General features: G+C 48.2%; 1 protein-coding gene across 2 annotated transcripts in view; it reads left to right on the top strand.

Annotated features, from left to right (window-relative positions):
- The window catches only part of FERMT2 (FERM domain containing kindlin 2), a 658,554-nt gene that overhangs the window by 291,956 nt on the left and 348,727 nt on the right, over positions 1 to 17,871 (top strand). For both annotated transcript variants that reach the window (XM_086937426.1, XM_086937425.1), the window contains one exon: positions 30 to 255. In XM_086937426.1, coding sequence (XP_086793552.1) covers positions 30 to 255 — 226 coding nt within the window. The remainder of the gene's footprint in view (positions 1 to 29; positions 256 to 17,871) is intronic.

Consider the following 17,871-nt stretch of genomic DNA (forward strand, 5'->3'; position numbering starts at 1 on the left):
AATAATCTTTTTTTTCTCATCATGATCAGGGAGCATATATTCAAGTCCTGGACTGTATAGCAAGACTATGACACCAACTTATGATTCTCGCGATGGAAGTCCACTGTCTCCAACCTCTGCTTGGTTTGGTGATAGTGCACTGTCGGAAGGCAATCCTGGGGTACTAGCTGTCAGCCAACCCGTTGCATCTTTAGACATCTTGACAAAAATGTACAAGCCACAATCACTTCTCGATAAGGCAAAGATCAATCAAGGGTAAGTAAAGAATCCTAGTTCTGTTTTAAGATGTGCAAATGTTTTGCTTTGTTTATCACTTGGCAGGCATAAGTAATTTACCTCTATTCATGACTGATTACCAGTCATCAAAGGAAACGCAAACGTTTGGGCACATTTTTTAGTAGTGGTTAATGCTGGTTACGTCTTCGTCATCCATAGGATGTTTACTGCCTCTTTTCTTGTGTGTGGAATCGAAGTGGAATGTACCTTTGCGGGCTTTAGGAGGGACAGTTGGTCTGCTGACTTTTCCGTGCTGACTGCTGCACAGTCCCTGCCAAGAGAATTAACAGTTTCCTAACCTTATACATATTGAAGTGATAGTCATTACTACAATTATGATGGTGACGACTGGCAGGTGACTGCGGAAGCCATGAGAGCACACTGGAGTCCACTCAGTTCCATCCTGAAGTTTCTCAGCATTTGCGGGTCACCGTGGATGTCGTAAAGAAATAGCTTTTGAAGTTGAAGTATTACTTGGCCAACAAGTGCTGGAAGCTATGCCCAGAGGATTAGCAGCAGTGCCACGCACAGAGTCAAACAGGCAGATGATGGCAAGAGCCACCGTGTTGGGAGGAGGGGTGCAAGTATTTTCTAGCGGAGTATGCCCATAATGTGATTGATTTCTAATTTCATTGTCCACTTTAACTGCGTATGTGCATGAGTGTTGTGGCCTAGTCCATCATCATCCTACATTGACGAACCAATGTAGGCATGCCACGAAAAGGCTTTGGGAGTTTGTGTTCATCTTCGGAGTGCCTCTTGCTCAGCCTGTAGTCCAGTGTGTGTTCTGTAATCTGTAAGCGACTACATTAGAGAAGCATACAGGTGTGCCACAATTGATTTTGAATGCAGCAATGCACACCCCTTGGTTATTGGGAGTATTTTAAAGAATTAGCGCAGTGGCACACACAGTCCAGCTCTTCGTTATATATTCAGGGGCGTCCTCTCCGAGGGTGACATGCACACCATTATGCGAAGTCTTTTTTAATGTTAAACCGCACTGTGGTGCGCACACCCATTTGAGAATATTTTTTTGTTGATCATATGGGCTTATGCCATTTTGTGCAAACAGCATCAGTAGTGTATTGGGTTATTAATTTTGTTTTCCTTTTGCTTTCTGGTATGTTCTTTTCAAGCTTAGTCTACTCTACATCCGTACCATGCATTCTGTAGCACCACCAACCCCTTTCCTTGAAGTTCCTGGTAATCCTCCCATTGCATGGAAGAACTGGTATGATGTTTTTGTAACATACTTGGGAGGCATAGGAGCGTCTCGTTATAGACCGGAGAAAAAAATGCTTATTATTACACTCTATGGGGTTTCAAGGGAGATCTGTTTTCAAACATTTTCCACCATTGGTGAGAGCTCAGGGAGAAGCCATTGACCAGTACGTGGAAACTGTAAAAAAGCTAGAATGACATTTTGAAGTTTTGCAGTTTAGTGATCATCAGACACACGTTCGTCTTTGTTTCAGCACTCAGGAAACTGAGTGCAGACTGTCAATTTGAGAGGTTAACAGAGCAACTGGTCAGAGACCAATATATCTGTAAGTGTTCAGATAAGTCTATTCAGCAGAAATTGGTATCTGTGGGAAACCTGTCTCTTGAAGAAACTATATGTACCGCAAAGAGCATCCAAAGTGTCCAAGGAGTTAGAAGACAAAAGTTATGAGCACGTTTGTGCAGTTAGAAGCAAGGAACTCCAGTCTAATGAGGGTCCACGTAGTGAAAGTAGATCTTTCTTTAAGCAAGCGAACATCTCTTTTAGATGTGTTAATTTTTCTCATTTCAAGGGCAGCAAAGGGTGTCCAACAAAGAATGACATGCAGGGCTTGTGGCAAGACAGGTAAATTTTGTTAATTTGCCAAAGTGGGAATCCTAGTGGAGTTGTTACTCAAGTCAAGCAAAAGTAATGCCAATACTTTGGCATTGCGAATAACTGAGCTGGTTCAAAAGATCATGAAGGCATCCATAATATTAAAGATGAGTTGCGAGAGAGAGAGAGATGGTGATGGTGAAGAGCCTATCATTATTGGGGATACCTATGAATGTGTGGTTCCTTATGTTGAATTGGAGACGAAGTGATTTTTTTTTAGTGGATTCCGGTGCAAGGATAACCATGATCTCTGAGGAGATGTTTGAGGAAACATGAGGCGACTGACCTTTGGAACCACCAGACAGGGCTCCTGTCTCCTATAAAGGCCAGAAAATAGAACTGGCTGAGTTTTTCAAAGAAATCTTAGAGTTCAAAGGTAGGAAAATACTTGACAAGATATATGTGGCTATTAAAGGGTTATCAATTCTTGGGTGGTTCCACCAGTGTTTGTTTCAAATGATTCTCAGGCCAGGAACTAAAGAGCAAGTTTCCATAGTCAACTTCACTAATTCTACAGAAAACATTCTTCAACAGTTTTGTTCAGTCTTTTAGTGGTCAGTTAGGTATGATTAAAGATTTTTCACATCCGATTAAAGTAAGATGGTACCATACGATTCAAACACAGGCTTAGAAGTATTCCGTATAGTGTAAGAGACCGTTTGGAACAAGAACTGAGTGAGTTGTGTGCAAAGGGCATAATCGAGCCAACATTGTAGCTTTCGCCTTTGGTTGTTACAAGGAAAAAAATGGCAATTACACAGCCTAAATAAAAACATCTGGGTTGACTCGCATCCACTGCCAAAGGTTTCAGAATTGCTGACCATGACCAATGGGCCAAAAAATTGGATCTAGCATCGGTTTACCACTAGGTGGTCTTGGAGCCATCTTTAAGACACCTTATGGCGTTTGTCTCCCATTGGGTCTTTTCAATACTGTAGAGTGCCGTTCGGATTGGCGTTCGCAGTGGCTGTTTTTCAGAGGATTATGTGTCATGTTGAAGGAGGTTAGTGGTGTGCTGTTTTTCAGGATTGTCTTGATATATGGAGAATCCAAGGAGCAACATGACATCACTATTCCAAGTTCTGAACATTATGCAGGAAAAGGGTGTTGTACTTAAGTGTCTTTTCTTAAAAAAAGAAAGTTGAATATTTGTATTCTCAGAACATGGTGTTCAACTTAGACCAGGTTTAGTAAAAGCTGTTGTAGATACTACAGCACCTATATTTAACAGGGTAGGAGAGTTAAGGGATTTTATCCACTACTGTGGATGGAAGGGTACTCCCAATCCCCTAGACAGGTAGCTATATAACAATACGAAGGAGTACCACCAAAGATAAGGCTAGACAGCCAATATTGGTGGAATGAGACACTAGTGTAAAAGAAGAAGTCCTCCTTTGTTTTTAAGGAACCCCTCACTCACCGACCTGGTCGGTGACATGCTTCATCATCGGGGCCACCTTGACAGCCGAATGCCGCCAAGGTGTGCTGCAACACCTGGACTACAGTGGAGCGGGTATGTGAGTGATGAATGTGAAAAAAGAAAAAAGTCAGTGAGTTAAAAATTGTCCTGGTATGACTTAACCAAATATTATTTATTCTAAAGCTACTGGACAATATTAAAAACAGTGATGATACAATAAAGGCTTTAATGGGACCTAGTGTATCTGTGGTATGTGTTGGGTCTACATGTTTCAAACCATATGGGAGTTACCGGTTTTTCATCAGGACCAAAATGATGTAAAAGGAGTTGGGTGGTCAGGGTACACTAACACCCTGCCATACCTGCAACCCTTTCAAAACCCAAAATAGCGAAATGCACCCGGGTGCACAGAGGGAGTGAAGTAGGTTATCAGCTGATTTCCGACCAGAGGAACTAATACGTTTTGAACTCTGTAACTTCCCCTCAAATCCCCGTGCAGCAAACATTTCTCCATTGAGGAGTTTGTTTCATTTTTTGTAACCACATCTGGGTTACTATTATTTTTACCCATCTAGCAATTCGCTATTTTGGGTTTTGAAAGGGTTGCAGGTATGGCAGGGTGTTAGTGTACCCTGACCACCCAACTCCTTTTACATCATTTTGGTCCTGATGAAAAACCGGTAACTCCCATATGGTTTGAAACATGTAGACCCAACACATACCACAGATACACTAGGTCCCATTAAAGCCTTTATTGTATCATCACTGTTTTTAATATTGTCCAGTAGCTTTAGAATAAATAATATTTGGTTAAGTCATACCAGGACAATTTTTAACTCACTGACTTTTTTCTTTTTTCACATTCATCACTCACATACCCGCTCCACTGTAGTCCAGGTGTTGCAGCACACCTTGGCGGCATTCGGCTGTCAAGGTGGCCCCGATGATGAAGCATGTCACCGACCAGGTCGGTGAGTGAGGGGTTCCTTAAAAACAAAGGAGGACTTCTTCTTTTACACTAGTGTCTCATCCCACCAATATTGGCTGTCTAGCCTTATCTTTGGTGGTACTCCTTCGTATTGTTATATAGATACTACAGCACCTACAGACAAGGTTTGGTTGAAGTCTTTCAGATATCTTTGCAAATTTTATTCACCATTTGTGCCAGGCTACTCATCCAAAAATCAACTTCTCACCAACATGTTGAAAAGAAATCTACTGTCCATATGAGACTACGGTTGTCAAATTTTTGATTGGGTGAAATCTCAATTGGTTGCTCCCAAAATGTTGAAACCTTTCGATCCTAAGGTTAAGTGCACCATCATGTTTGATGCCAGTGGGTTTGGTTTGGGTGCTATCCTCACACAGACTAAGGAGAGTGTTGAAAATACTTTGGGATATGCCTCAAGGGTTTTTTAGAAGTCCAGAAATTAATTTCTCTGTCATTGAGAGAACTGTTGGCGGGCTATCAGGAGGTTTCACGCTTACATTTGGGGGAATCACTTTATCCTGTGCACGAACCAGTCTTTTGGTTTCCATCTTGTCTGGAAGCAAGATCAAAGTGCACACACCACGGATTGCTAGATTATCTATAAAAAGCCTGCATATGATTTTGAAGTTTCATATTTTCCAGAGAACAAGAACGGTAGAGCAGATTTCCTAATGCTGATGGGGAAACTGGGTTAGATGAGGATGGCGAACATGACAGTTGTTTTATTGCATCCATTGATATGAAAGAGGTGTGTTGTTAGTAAAGATGAATGGAGGAATGGGTTAGCCAAGGATGTGTTTTTGGTTAAAGTCATGAAATTTATGAACAATGGCTGGCCTGAGGAGAAAAATGTACCATACATGTATCGAACATTTGTGAAATTCTCTTTTGAACTTTCTGTGGAAGACTGCATATTGAGGCGTGGTGATAGGCTGATACCACCTGAGAGTCTAGGAGTAAGATTGGAGCATGGTGCTCATGAAGGCATGTGGGCAAGATGTTGACTAAGCGCAGGTTGCGTGAGGTTTTTTGGTGGCCTCTGATGGATAAGGAAGTGGATGATTTTGTCTGAGATTGTGTAGTGTGTACTAATGCAGAAAAACGGTTTAAGGTAAGGACCACTTCCATACAACCAAGGGAAATTCCCCAAGGCCTTTGGGTTAAAAGATAGGCGTTCATTTGGTTGGCCCTTTTAACTTGTTGCCTCCATCTTCCCGCTTTGCTGTGGTTGTCATCAATTATTATTCAGAGTGGTCAGAGTTTCGTTTTTGTATGTGAACCAACTTCAAAGAATGTCATAGATTTTCTGAAAGATATTTTCCAGAGAGGTTTTCCTACCACCATTGTGTCGGACAATGGAGTGCAATTGTCAGTTTCAAGATTTTCTAGAACAAAGCGGTATTAACTACTGTAAACGTTTGTTGTATCATCCCCAAACAAAGACTTGTATACACCTGAATAGTGTGTTGAACAGCTGTGTGCAGTGGGCCATCGCAAATAAATGCATGGTATAGAATTCTGTGCGCTCTATGCTCTGGTTATACTGTACCACTCCACATTCTTCCACTATGATTTTATCATTCCAATTGTTGAGGGGATGGAAACCTTCTCTCAAAATGTCCAGGGTGGATGTCAGGGTGAGTGAAAATGAATGCCATCAATGGTGTGGATGAGTTGGTCAGGCAGAATGTTGGTAAGGCACAGGAGCATCAAAAGAGTTATTTTGATTCAAGGAAAAGAGTTGTACAACGTCATGTTGCAGTAGGTGGTGTGGTATGGGTAAAGGTTCCTGTTCATTGTAAAAAAAAAAAGGCAATATGTAATTCAGAGCCTTTGATTATTGATAACATTTGTGGAACTGCGATCAGTGTGAACAGTAGTTGGTGGAACGTGGCTAGAGTGGTTAAGGTGAAAAGCCAATGTGGCAACGGTGGAACCAGTAACAACTCCTTTGATTTGTCCCCAGACAGTTGACACAAACATTCAGGTGCCAGCTGAACTACGCAGAAGCAGACTGCATCAATCCGTTCCGGCTAGGTATTGCTAGTCGGTTCTGTGACTGTTGTCATGGCCATCTGAACACTGGTTTGTTGTTTTTGATGGTTGGTGCTTAGTGATAATATTTTTTTAAATATACTCATAAGATGTCATTTAAAAAAAAATTCTTCTTTTAATTTTCTTCCCTATTTTTTTTTGTTCATTTTTCCTTCTCTAAGTATCCCAGTTTGCGTGTAATGTATTTTTGGTTTGTTATGTTTATTATACTATTGAGGGAGAAAAAAACCAAGAGGAAAAGGATAATACAATTGAAGTCTTGATCATCCTTGAATGTTTATTGCCTCTTAGCCTGTGTGGATTCGAAGTGGAATGTACCTTTGTGGGGGTTGGAAGTGACAGTTGGTCTGCTGAATTTTCCGTGCTGACTGCTGTGCAGGCCCTGGCAAGAGAACAAACCGTTTCCTAACCTTATACATATTGTAGTGATAGTCATTACTACATATGTTTTGCACATATACGCTACATGTAATATAAAAAGATGTTGGAAGTCATTTAGATCTGAACGTTTTAAAGATGTGGCCAGCAATTAACTCAAATGTTTCGTCACACTTTTTAATAATGTATTTTTGTTCACTGTTCATTTTTAGATCTTGCTTTTTGCTGTACGTAAGCCTGTGATAGCAAACCGAGAATACAGTGAGGGGTTTTCAATGCTGGTTTTAAGCTGTTATTTATTTTGAAATGTTTTTGCATTGAGTAAAGGGTTTTAAATTAAGTAGTCCTTCCCTGTGATCATACTAGAGAGCTTAAGTGACTCACAGTGCTCTCTGTGGCCTCTGTGTGCTTCTAGAGCAGCATCCACATCTACTGTGGCAGCAGGAATCCTAGATGAAAGGGAATTTGTCGTTGCCACAGCGACTACAGGTGCTACAATAGCAGTGACTACAGCTATGCTGATACAGGGACAGCAGCCAGCACAGCTCGGACAACAGTAGTAAACCTTGTTGTGTACACAGGGGAGACCACAGATGCCACCAGGGCAGGTACCAAAGCAAAGACTACAACTCCCTGTAAGGTAAGGCAGTGACACATGTTTGTACATACAGGAAGGTCTGCAGGAGGGACTTCTGCTGTCACACAGGATCTTCTACAGCTTTAAAAACAGTTGCCCCAACAGCAACATTGACAACAACTGTAATGATGAACGCTACCATTACAGGAAACAGCCAGAACCACATTTGTCCCTGCAAAGATCAACTAAGGCTCTAACAGTGTAACAGCTGCAAACACAGCAGGGACACCAGTAGTGACCACACATTGGACCACAGTGCCAACCAGAGCTGTGACCACAGCAGCAAACACAGTTGCAATAATATTTGCTTGTACAGGAGGGACTAAATCAGTGACAACTGCTTCCACCTCAGCAGGCTCCTGTCACCACCTCTGACCAAAGAGCTGGGAAAACTGCAGCAAATTCAACTATAACTCTAGCAAATACTGTTACCTCAGCAGGGACCACTGCGAAAACCACATATGCTACTGCACCATAGACCATAGCAGCAGCAACTGTTCAAACAGGAGCAATCATCCTGCTCAATCATCTGTGAACACAACAGGAAGTCTTTCATGACCATAGATACTACCTTGCCAGGGGCAACAGCAATAGTTATTTGGAAATTTAGCAAGGTGGGCCCATCAGCACTCAACACAACTATAATCACTGTAGGGACAACAGTGGCAGCTGCCAAAACAGCAGATGCCACAGAAGTGACCACTGCTTGGAAGGTTGGTATGAAGTGTGGCTCATTGGTTGGAGCGGCAGACTCTGAAGCAGAGATCAGGCCTGGGACCAGGGTTCAAGTCCCGACGCGGCAGGGTCTTGAGCTCAATGTCCGCGGACTCGATAATTCTCGCCTTGGCGCCTACTCTAATCATTGGTCCCACGCTGCAACTCTGGGCAATAGATTGCTTAATCTCCACAACGGTCCCTACAACACTGGGATGCCTGGCTTCACCTTGGGGTTGCCCAGTAGGGGCTTCTCACAGGGAGAGCCAGGAAGGGTTCCACAGCATTATACAGCGCCGGGACGCCCCGTTGGGGCAGCTGTGCGCTTTACAAAATACACTACATTTACAGCATGAACCACAGTTAAAACCATAGCGAAAAAACAACTGATTAGTGAAATACTTGACTTAATGTGAGCCACTGGTTGCTGCTACCCTGGACTGCATTAAAGTCCTTGGTTTTTTTGCTCACTGTCACAGCAGAAGGTAACAAGCCATAGGCAAATTAGATGTCTGCCTGGTCCTCTACAAATACTCAAGCTCTGCACTGTCTCCTGTGAATGGAAATAAAAGTAACCCATGACTGGTTTCGACTGGATGGGCCTCATCATTGATGTCACTGTATTCTGTGGCGTGTTTTAAGACAACAAGGGAACCCAAGTCAAGTCAGCCAGGGACCTCGGGAATCGATTATTTAAACAGTGGTCCCTAGGGAAGATAGGGATGAAAAAAAGTTAATGCATATAAACCCGATCAGTGCTATACTGGATGGACTTGTCCAACCGAACAGAGGTCTAATATTTAATACCCATCAATTTATAAAATGTACTACCAACAATGCACAAAGTGGGACACACGTCTGTATCTTACTACACATCATAGACAAACAATAATGTTAAACACAGGGAGGCTCAGGCAAGGCTCACGGTTTGTTACAGCAACAAATGATTGATATTAGAAACCAATCGCAAGGAACCCCTTTACATATTCAAAAAGATAAAAAATTTAACGTATAAAGTGTTTTTAAGGTGTCAACAGCGTTTCGATCCATGAAAGAAATGCATGGATCATCATCAGGACATTGAATGCATGCCGGTCAGTATATGGCCTTAACTGTAGACAATTACATTTGGGAGAGAAGAGAGGGGGAAAAACAGGATTCACAGACTTAAAAGGGGGAGGTTATTTCCAGATATACGAAGTCAACATTTTGCTAGTCAAAAAAACGTACATGCTAGATACACCATTGGTGGCATTTGATTCGCATTTAGTCATAACCACAGGATACTAAGAACTACTCTGCGCAGTGGCAAGTTAATCAGACATGCTTGTTACAGTGTACAGACAAATATCATACTGCGGTGTAAATAGATACGGAATGTGTTACTATTGTGAAGAAAAACTGTTGACGCTTCATGCACAATTGGTGACATTTGATTTAATCAGAACTCTAGGATGAGAAGAACTACTTGGTGCAGTGACAAGGTTGTAGATTTGTAAAGAAAGATAAGGATTTGTAGACGGAAAACCGTGCTGTGGTGTAAATAGACGAGGTGTGCATGTGGAAAACCAGTGGGGATCACCCGAAGTAGAATGGCGTAATGTTATGAGCGTGATGGTGACGTCCTGAGGTCCCTGGCTGATTTGACTTTGGTGCCCTTGTTGTCTTAAAACATGTTGCAAGGGCTCTAAACTTGATTCCTCTTTCTCAGAAGTGGGTCATTTCCCTAGCTCCTTCTACTCTATATCTTATCCCCTCCGCTATTTCAGTTCTTTCTGTTCTCACACAACATACACTGTCCTGCTATGTTTGAAAACGAACCTTTATACTCAGATGATTACATTAAGAAAATCTTAGAAGGACCATCACTCTTTACCAGCTCCGATGACACCCCGGGTAATACCAGTACCAATCTCTCTGAGGAACTATAGAAACAAAAAAATAAATTGGTTTGCCTTGAGCTAATACGAATGCTGACCGAGCACCTCAAAACAAATACTATTCCACTTGGCTTACAAGTTAAAAATATTTCTGGTGTATACACCGATAACCCGAAATACATCACATACTTTAGCTACATAGACACTACGTGCTCCAGACACTGGATGGTGCTGGGCATTGACATTGCTACTGAAGAACTAAAAATCCTCACTGATGTAATCAATGACATTGAAAAACAAATTAAAAATAGCTATACTGTACCTGACGCCAAAAAGCTTGGAGAGCAAGTCCAAAAAACTATAGATGAGTACTTCCGATTGGAACAGAATAAAAAATCAAAGTGGAAAAGGATATAAAGTCCTTTTAACAGGAACAAGCCTACCTCTACCTGAACAAAGATTTTAGGTTTAAAGTATTTTATTAAGGCACAAAAACACGGGGAGGGGAGCAGGAGGTCAAGCAAACATACAGTACAAGAAGCGGAACGTTGCAGCGAGTCAGAAGAAAAGCAGGGAGGCAGGAAGCCCCAGAGGGTAACAAGGCAAATACATAAGGCAATAAGGCATTGTGAACGACCCCCCTGTAGACCCCCACTCCCTAAGCAAGGCCAAGCCCGAATAGCACCCGCAACACAGTAAAGGAGAAGCATACCGTACCACCAACCCCCCGACCCCAGAAAGGAAGAAAAAAGGAGAGCAAAGGAGGAAAAGAAAGAAAACAATACCCCAACATCCCCGTCCGAAAGTCAGCATTAGAAGCATATAACCCCTCTTCCCGCCCCCAACCCCCGGCCCCCAATCCGCACAGTCACTCCGCCGCAGCTGCCGGCGGCGTCAGCCTAAGGAGGCGCAAATACCGCGGACACGTGAGCTCGTGAAATTCCGTGGACAGCAATGCCAAAAAGGGGTGCCAGAGCTCCTCAAACTGGTCAACATTCCCAGCCACCGTTAGCGACATCTTCTCCATGCCCAGTACCTGCCAAAGTCTATGCAGCCAACCAGTGATAGAGGGGGCAGTAGGGGTGCACCAGAGTATCAGTATGTTCTGAACGGCTGAGCCTAGTGCAATCGCAATCTGCCTGCCCCTGCGGGATTTCAGCGGGTACATCAAGTCATTGGGGAGGCCTAGCAAGACATACGCGGGGAAGCGCGGAAGCTCGATCTCAAAATGCCTATCCACCTCATCTAAGACTTCCTTCCAATAGGCCGACAGCACCGGGCACTCCCAGAGAATGTGCGTGAGGGTGCCCTCCTGTCCGCAGCCGCGCCAGCAACCTTTATCGCCTATTTTGCGCATCTCATAGAGCCGCTCCGGGGTGTAGTACCAATAGGTGGACACTTTAGTGAAGGTTTCCGTCAGCCCAGTGTGGTACGCAGAGTGCCTCGCCCGATACGCAATCCTGTCCCACTCCTTGTGACTCAGGGTCCTGCCCAGTTCCCTGTGCCAGCGCTCCCTCCCTGGGTTATGGTAATGAAACGGCGGGGGTTGGAGAAATTTATACAAATCAGTGATGAGCTTGGCGTCCGAGGTCCGGGTTACCAACCATCGCTCGTAGGGCGTAATTGAACGGGCAGAGACGTCACGCACTGGGGGTTGAAGAGCCCAGTGGCGGACTTGCATGTAACGCAGCCTGTCCCCCTCCGTCAGGCCAAACTCCTGTCGGAGCTGCTGGAAGGGGAGCACGCCCTCCGGCCCGTAGATCTGGAAAAGCGCCCTGCAACCCGCGCTCACCCAGTGGGAAAAAGCTCCCGGCTCCAAACCCGGGGTAAAGTCCGGATTGCCAGCAATGGGAGTGAACGGCGATGGAAAGGTGGTGAGCTCACGCAGCTCACACACCGCGTCCCACACTCTTAGCGGGACCCGGGTGATAAAAGAGGCGTAGAGATTAGGCGGGCGGTGAGCGCGCCGCAGGAACGGGACCTCCTGGAGGGTACGGCCCGCAACTGCCTGGTCCTGAAAGAGCCAGTGTTTATCCGATTCCCACCGGCTCCCCTCCACCAAATACCGAAGCTGCGCCGCCTGAAAGTATCTCCGGAGGTCCGGGACTCCGAGACCCCCCGCCTCCGGGGCTAGCATGGAGAGGACCCGCTTCATCCGAGGCTTACGGCCCTGCCACACAAAGCGGGATATGTCTGCCTGCACCTGCCGTATCCAACCCACGGGGGGCTGGAGGGGCAGAGCGCGGAAGAGATACAGGATCTGAGGCAGTATCGTCATCTTCACCGCCGCGATACGGCCCCACCACGAGAGTAGGCCCTTGTTCCACCGGCCGAGTTCCTCTTTGATCTTTTTGCCCAGAGAGGAGTAGTTAGCTGCGACCATGGCAGGCAGGGAGGGAGCAAGCAAAATTCCTAGGTAAGGCACTGTGGAGGAGGACCACTGCAGAGGAAAGAGGCTCTGAAGGTCCCGCCTGGTGTCAGCAGAGAGCGACACATCCAGTGCAGCCGACTTAGTCATGTTCATTTTAAAACCCGCCACACGGGCAAAAGCGTCCAGTTCCTGGACGCAGGCAGGGAGCGACCGCTTGGGGTCATCCAGGGTCAGCAAGACATCGTCCGCGTATAAGCTGACAGTGTGCGTGTATTGCCCCATCTTCACCCCAATAGCGTCCGGGTTATCACGAATCCTCTGTGCAAACGACTCCATATAGAGGGCAAAGAGGAGCGGCGAGAGGGGGCAACCCTGTCTCGTGCCGCGCTCAATGGCAAAGCAGTTGGAGCTGTGTCCATTGACACGCACTGACGCTGATGGTCTCCTGTAGCAGTTAAAGACCATAGTGCGGAACTTCTCGCCGATCCCCAGTTTCCCAAGGACCAGCTCGAGATATGGCCAATGAACCCTATCAAAGGCCTTCTCCGCGTCGACTGATAGCAGCATCCGCTCCCCCGGGATGCGTGAGGCCTTTTCCAGCACGTGCGTCACCCTCTTTGTGTTGTCGACCGTCTGCCTACCGGGTACAAAACCGGCCTGGTCTGCCTCCACCAAACCTGGTAAGTGTAAACCCAATCTGGCCGCCAAGATTCCGGTGTAAAGCTTGAGGTCCACATTTAGGAGCGAGATGGGCCGGTACGAGCCGCACAGGGTCCGGTCCTTCCCCGGCTTGGGGATAACCGACACCGTCGCTGAGAGAAGGTCCGGCGGGATGGCTCCCAGCTCGGAGAAGGAGTTGAACAAGCGAGCCAGTAGAGGCGCGACAGTGGGACAGAAGGTCTTGTAAAACAAGGCCGTATAGCCATCCGGGCCCGGGGCTTTGCCATGCTTTAGCCGTGCAATCGCGGAGATGACCTCCTCCACGTGAATGTCCCTCTCTAGGTGGTCCGCCTGGGAGGGGTCCAGGGCCGGGAGGGTCACGGACTCCAAATAGGCCTCAGCCTCTCCCGGTGGGGAAGGCTCCGCAGCGTACAGTGCCTCGTAAAAGGAACGAAAGGTATCTGCCACCTCCGCGTCACCGGAAACCGGGATCCCATCCACTCCCACCAGCTCCTTCACCACATTGCGTTGCTGCGCAGCCCTGAGCCTATGGGCCAGAAGCTTACCGCACCTGTCTCCGCCGGTGTAAAAGGCATGCTTCAGGCGCAGCGCAGCATACTCCGCCCGATCTAGATCCAACGCAGAGAGGAGTTTCCGTGCCGCCTTCAGCTGCTTCCAGACACGAGGAGCCCCCGTCCGGCGGTGAACCTGCTCAAGCTCCCGAACCTGCGCTGTCAGTTCCTCCCTCTTGCGTTGGCGTTCCCTGTTTTCCGCCGAGGAAATGGAGATAAACTCCCCTCTGGCGACCGCTTTCAAAGCCGCCCACTGCGTCGCCAGGGACGTGGCAGAGTTGTTATTGTGGGTCCGGTAGTCCTGGATGACCTCCTCCACTCGCTTTACGACCGATTTCTTATGGAGAAGCGTGTCCCGGAGCCGCCACATCCCCCTAGAGGGGGGGGCCGCCGGCCAAGCAAAGATTCCGGAAACCGGTGCGTGGTCGGACAGGGACAAAACCCCGATGTCCGCCGCTGTGGCGGCCGAACGAAGCGGTCCGCTCACCAAGAGGTAATCCAACCGTGAATACGTGCGGTGCGCGTGGGAGAAATAGGAGTAGTCCCTATCGGTGGGGTGCAGGACGTGCCAGAGGTCATGCAGGTCCATTTCCCCAAGCTGGTCCTGCACCGCCCTAGAAAGCTCCCCTGTCTGCGGAAAGCGTTGGGCAGACCTATCCAGGGTGGAGTCGAAGACCGTATTCAGGTCTCCCCCCAAGATGATATGGCGATCGGGCGAGGCAGTAACGTCCACCAACACTGATTCCAGGAAGCGATCCTGGTGGTCATTCGGGCTGTACGCCGAACCAACCGTAAAGGTAACACCTCCCAAACGCATGCGATACACTAGAAGCCTCCCTTTCTGCTCAGCATGTTTATGTAACACCTCCCCCCTGAAGGAGCTGGCTAAAAGAATGGCCACCCCAGCAGTCTTAGTCGCAGCAGAGGAAAAGAGTTGCGTGGGGAACTTGGCAGAGCGCAACCTATGGCAATCTTTGGAAAGCAAATGGGTTTCCTGCAGGAGGCAAATATCCGCCTGCGACCCCTCCAACAGGGAAAGGATCGCCCTACGCTTCACGGGGTTATTCAGACCCTTAACATTAAGGGTCACTACCTTCAGGGGCGGCATCGCCTCCAGGGAAACAACGCGCTATGCAGCGAGCGAGGGATCAGCGGAGGGGGCGCGCGGGGCAGGGGCGCAGGGAAGGCCGGAGGCAACATCGCACATGTTCGGACCACTTCGGACGGGACCCCCCCCACACCAAACCAACAGTTAAACCCCCCCAGAACCAACCCATGGCAACCAACCAAAGTAAAAAAAAACAGGAAACAACACCCCATAGTCTCAGTCTAGCCCTAACGGGCGAGTCTGCAGAAAAAAGTCAAGTGGACGTCCAGCCACACACCCCCCCCCCCCCCCCCCCCACCCCCATCGTTAAAGCTAAGAGTCTCTCCCCCCGGAGAAAAGTTAGGCCGTTAGGGCCACACCAGTAGCTTCAGGCAAGTTCCTGGCCGCATTCCTCAGGGCCTCCGCCATTTCTGCTCTGATGGTGGGCGAGTCTGGACGACTCGCCGTCGCTGACGATTGGCGCCTCCTCGACCTCAGTCGGCCCCGCCGCTCGGGGCGCCGCCATGCGGGTGTAGCCCCTTCCTCCTCCGTAGCAGTAAGGCCCAATACTCCACAGACATCTTGTAAAGAGCGCAGCTGATGCAGCACCCCATTCCATCGAAAGATAAGACGGAAGGGGTGACCCCAGGAATAGGGTGTCTCATGCTCTCGCAGAAAGTCCGTCGTGATGCGGAAAGACCTGCGCTTCTGCAGTGTGATGGCGGACAGGTCCTGATAGAGCGCTACAGGTCTTTCTCGGAAGGTCAGCGGCTGCTTCCTGCGGGCCTCCGTCATGATGCGCTCTTTTAGGGGGAAATCCGGCAGGAAAGCCAGGATATCAGGCGGGGGAGCCGATGACTGGCGCTGGCGGCCCACCCTATGCGCTCTGTCAATGCGGATCGGGAAGTCTGCTTCTTCCTCCAAGATGTCGCGGAACAAGTCCTGCAGATAGGCCACCAGGTCCGCACCCTCATCCGCGGACGGAACACCTCGCACCCGAATGTTATTCCGCCTGGACCTGTTCTCGAGGTCTTCCGAATGGGCCTGGAGCTCAACACATTGCTCCCGGAGGCGGAGGACGTCCTGCTGGAGATGAGTTATCTCTTCATCGCGACGCTGGGCCGTCGTCTCCACAGCATCGACCCGCTCGCCCAGGCCCTCGACCTCCCTGCGCACCTCCCGGACCTCTCCAGCCACCTCGGTCTTAAGAGTTTGAAATTCCTCCTTGAGGGAGCTGAATAAGTCCTCCATGAAGGACCTCGTGACTGGTGGCTCGCCCACGGCTGCGTCCGTTGATGTCCGGGAGGCCCCTGGGGACGGCTGTGTCCTGTCGCGTAGTTGCTGGGACCTGCCGAGCATGCCCTCACTCTACCGCCCTCACTCTACCGCCCTCACTCTACCGCCCTCACTCCACCGCCCTCATGCCCTCACTCTACTGCCCTCACTCTACCGCACTCACTCTACCACTCTACCGCCCTCACTCTACCACCCTCACTCTACCGCCCTCACTCTACCACCCTCACGCTTTCACTCTACCGCCCTCACGCTTTCACTCTACCAGGCACTCTACCACGCTACTGTCCTCACTCTACTGCCCTCACTCTGCCACTCTACTGCCCTCACTCTACCGTCCTCACACCCTCACTCTACCGCCCTCACTCTACTGCACTCACTCTACCACTCTACCGCCCTCACTCTACCGGCCTCACTCTACCACTCTACCGGCCTCCCTCACTCTATCGCCCTCCCTCTATTCCACCCACCTCCTTCTCTAACTCCATGTTCTCTTCTCCCGTGCTGATCTGCTGCTCTCTTCCACCCACCTCCTTCTTTAACTCCCTGCTCTCCCGTGCTGTTCTGCTGCTCTCTTCCACCCCACCTCCTTCTTTAACTCCCTGTTCTCTTCTCCCGTGCTGATCTGCTGCTCTCTTCCACCCACCTCCTTCTTTAACTCCCTGTTCTCCCGTGCTGTTCTGCTGCTCTCTTCCACCCCACCTCCTTCTTTTAACTCCCTGTTCTCTTCTTTTCTCCCTCTGCTGATCTGCTGCTCTCTTCCACCCCGCCTCCTTCTTTAACTGCCTGTTCTCTTCTGCTGATATGCTGCTCTTCCACCTCGCCTCCTTCTCTAACTCCCTATTCTCTTCTTCAACTCCCTATTCTCTTCTGCCGTGCTAATCTGCTGCTCTCTTCCACCCCACCTCCTTCTTTAACTCCCTGTTCTCTTCTCCTGTGCTGATCTGCTGCTCTCTTCCACGCGCCTCTTCTTTATCTCCCTGTTCTGTTCTCCCGTGCTGATCTGCTGCTCTCTTCCACCCGCCCCCTTCTCTAACTCACTGTTCTCTTCTCCTGTGCTGATCTGCTCTTATCTTTCTCCCGCCTCATTCTCTAATTCCTTGTTGCCTTCTCCTGTGATGATCTTTTAGCTCTTTCATCCGCCTCCTTCTTTAACTCACTGTTCTCTTCTCCTGTACTGATGCTGTTCTCTTTCGCCCCGCCTCCTTCTTTAACTCAATGTTCTCTTCTCATGTGCTGATCTGCTGTTCTCTTCCACCCCACCTCCTTCTCTACCTCCCTGTTCTTTTCTCCTGTGCTGTTCTGCTGCCCTCTTCCACCCTGTACCTTCTCTAACTACATTCTCTTCTCTTTTCCTGTGCTGATCTGCTGCTCTCTTCCACCCTGTACCTTCTCTAACTACGTTCTCTTCTCTTTTCCTGTGCTGATCTGCTGCTCTCTTCCACCCTGTACCTTCTCTAACTACGTTCTCTTCTTTTCCTGTGCTGATCTGCTGCTCTCTTCGACCTGGCTCCTTCTTTAAATCCCTGTATTCTTTTGCTGTGCTGATCTGCTGCTCTCTTCCACCCACCTCCTTCTCTAATTCCTGGTTCTCTTCTCTCCTACTGATCTGCTGCTCTCTTCCACCCTGTACCTTCTCTAACTACGTTCTCTTCTCTTTT

This window comes from Lissotriton vulgaris, chromosome 9 (assembly GCF_964263255.1).
Source record: "Lissotriton vulgaris chromosome 9, aLisVul1.2, whole genome shotgun sequence".
In the NCBI taxonomy this organism is placed as follows: domain Eukaryota; kingdom Metazoa; phylum Chordata; class Amphibia; order Caudata; family Salamandridae; genus Lissotriton; species Lissotriton vulgaris.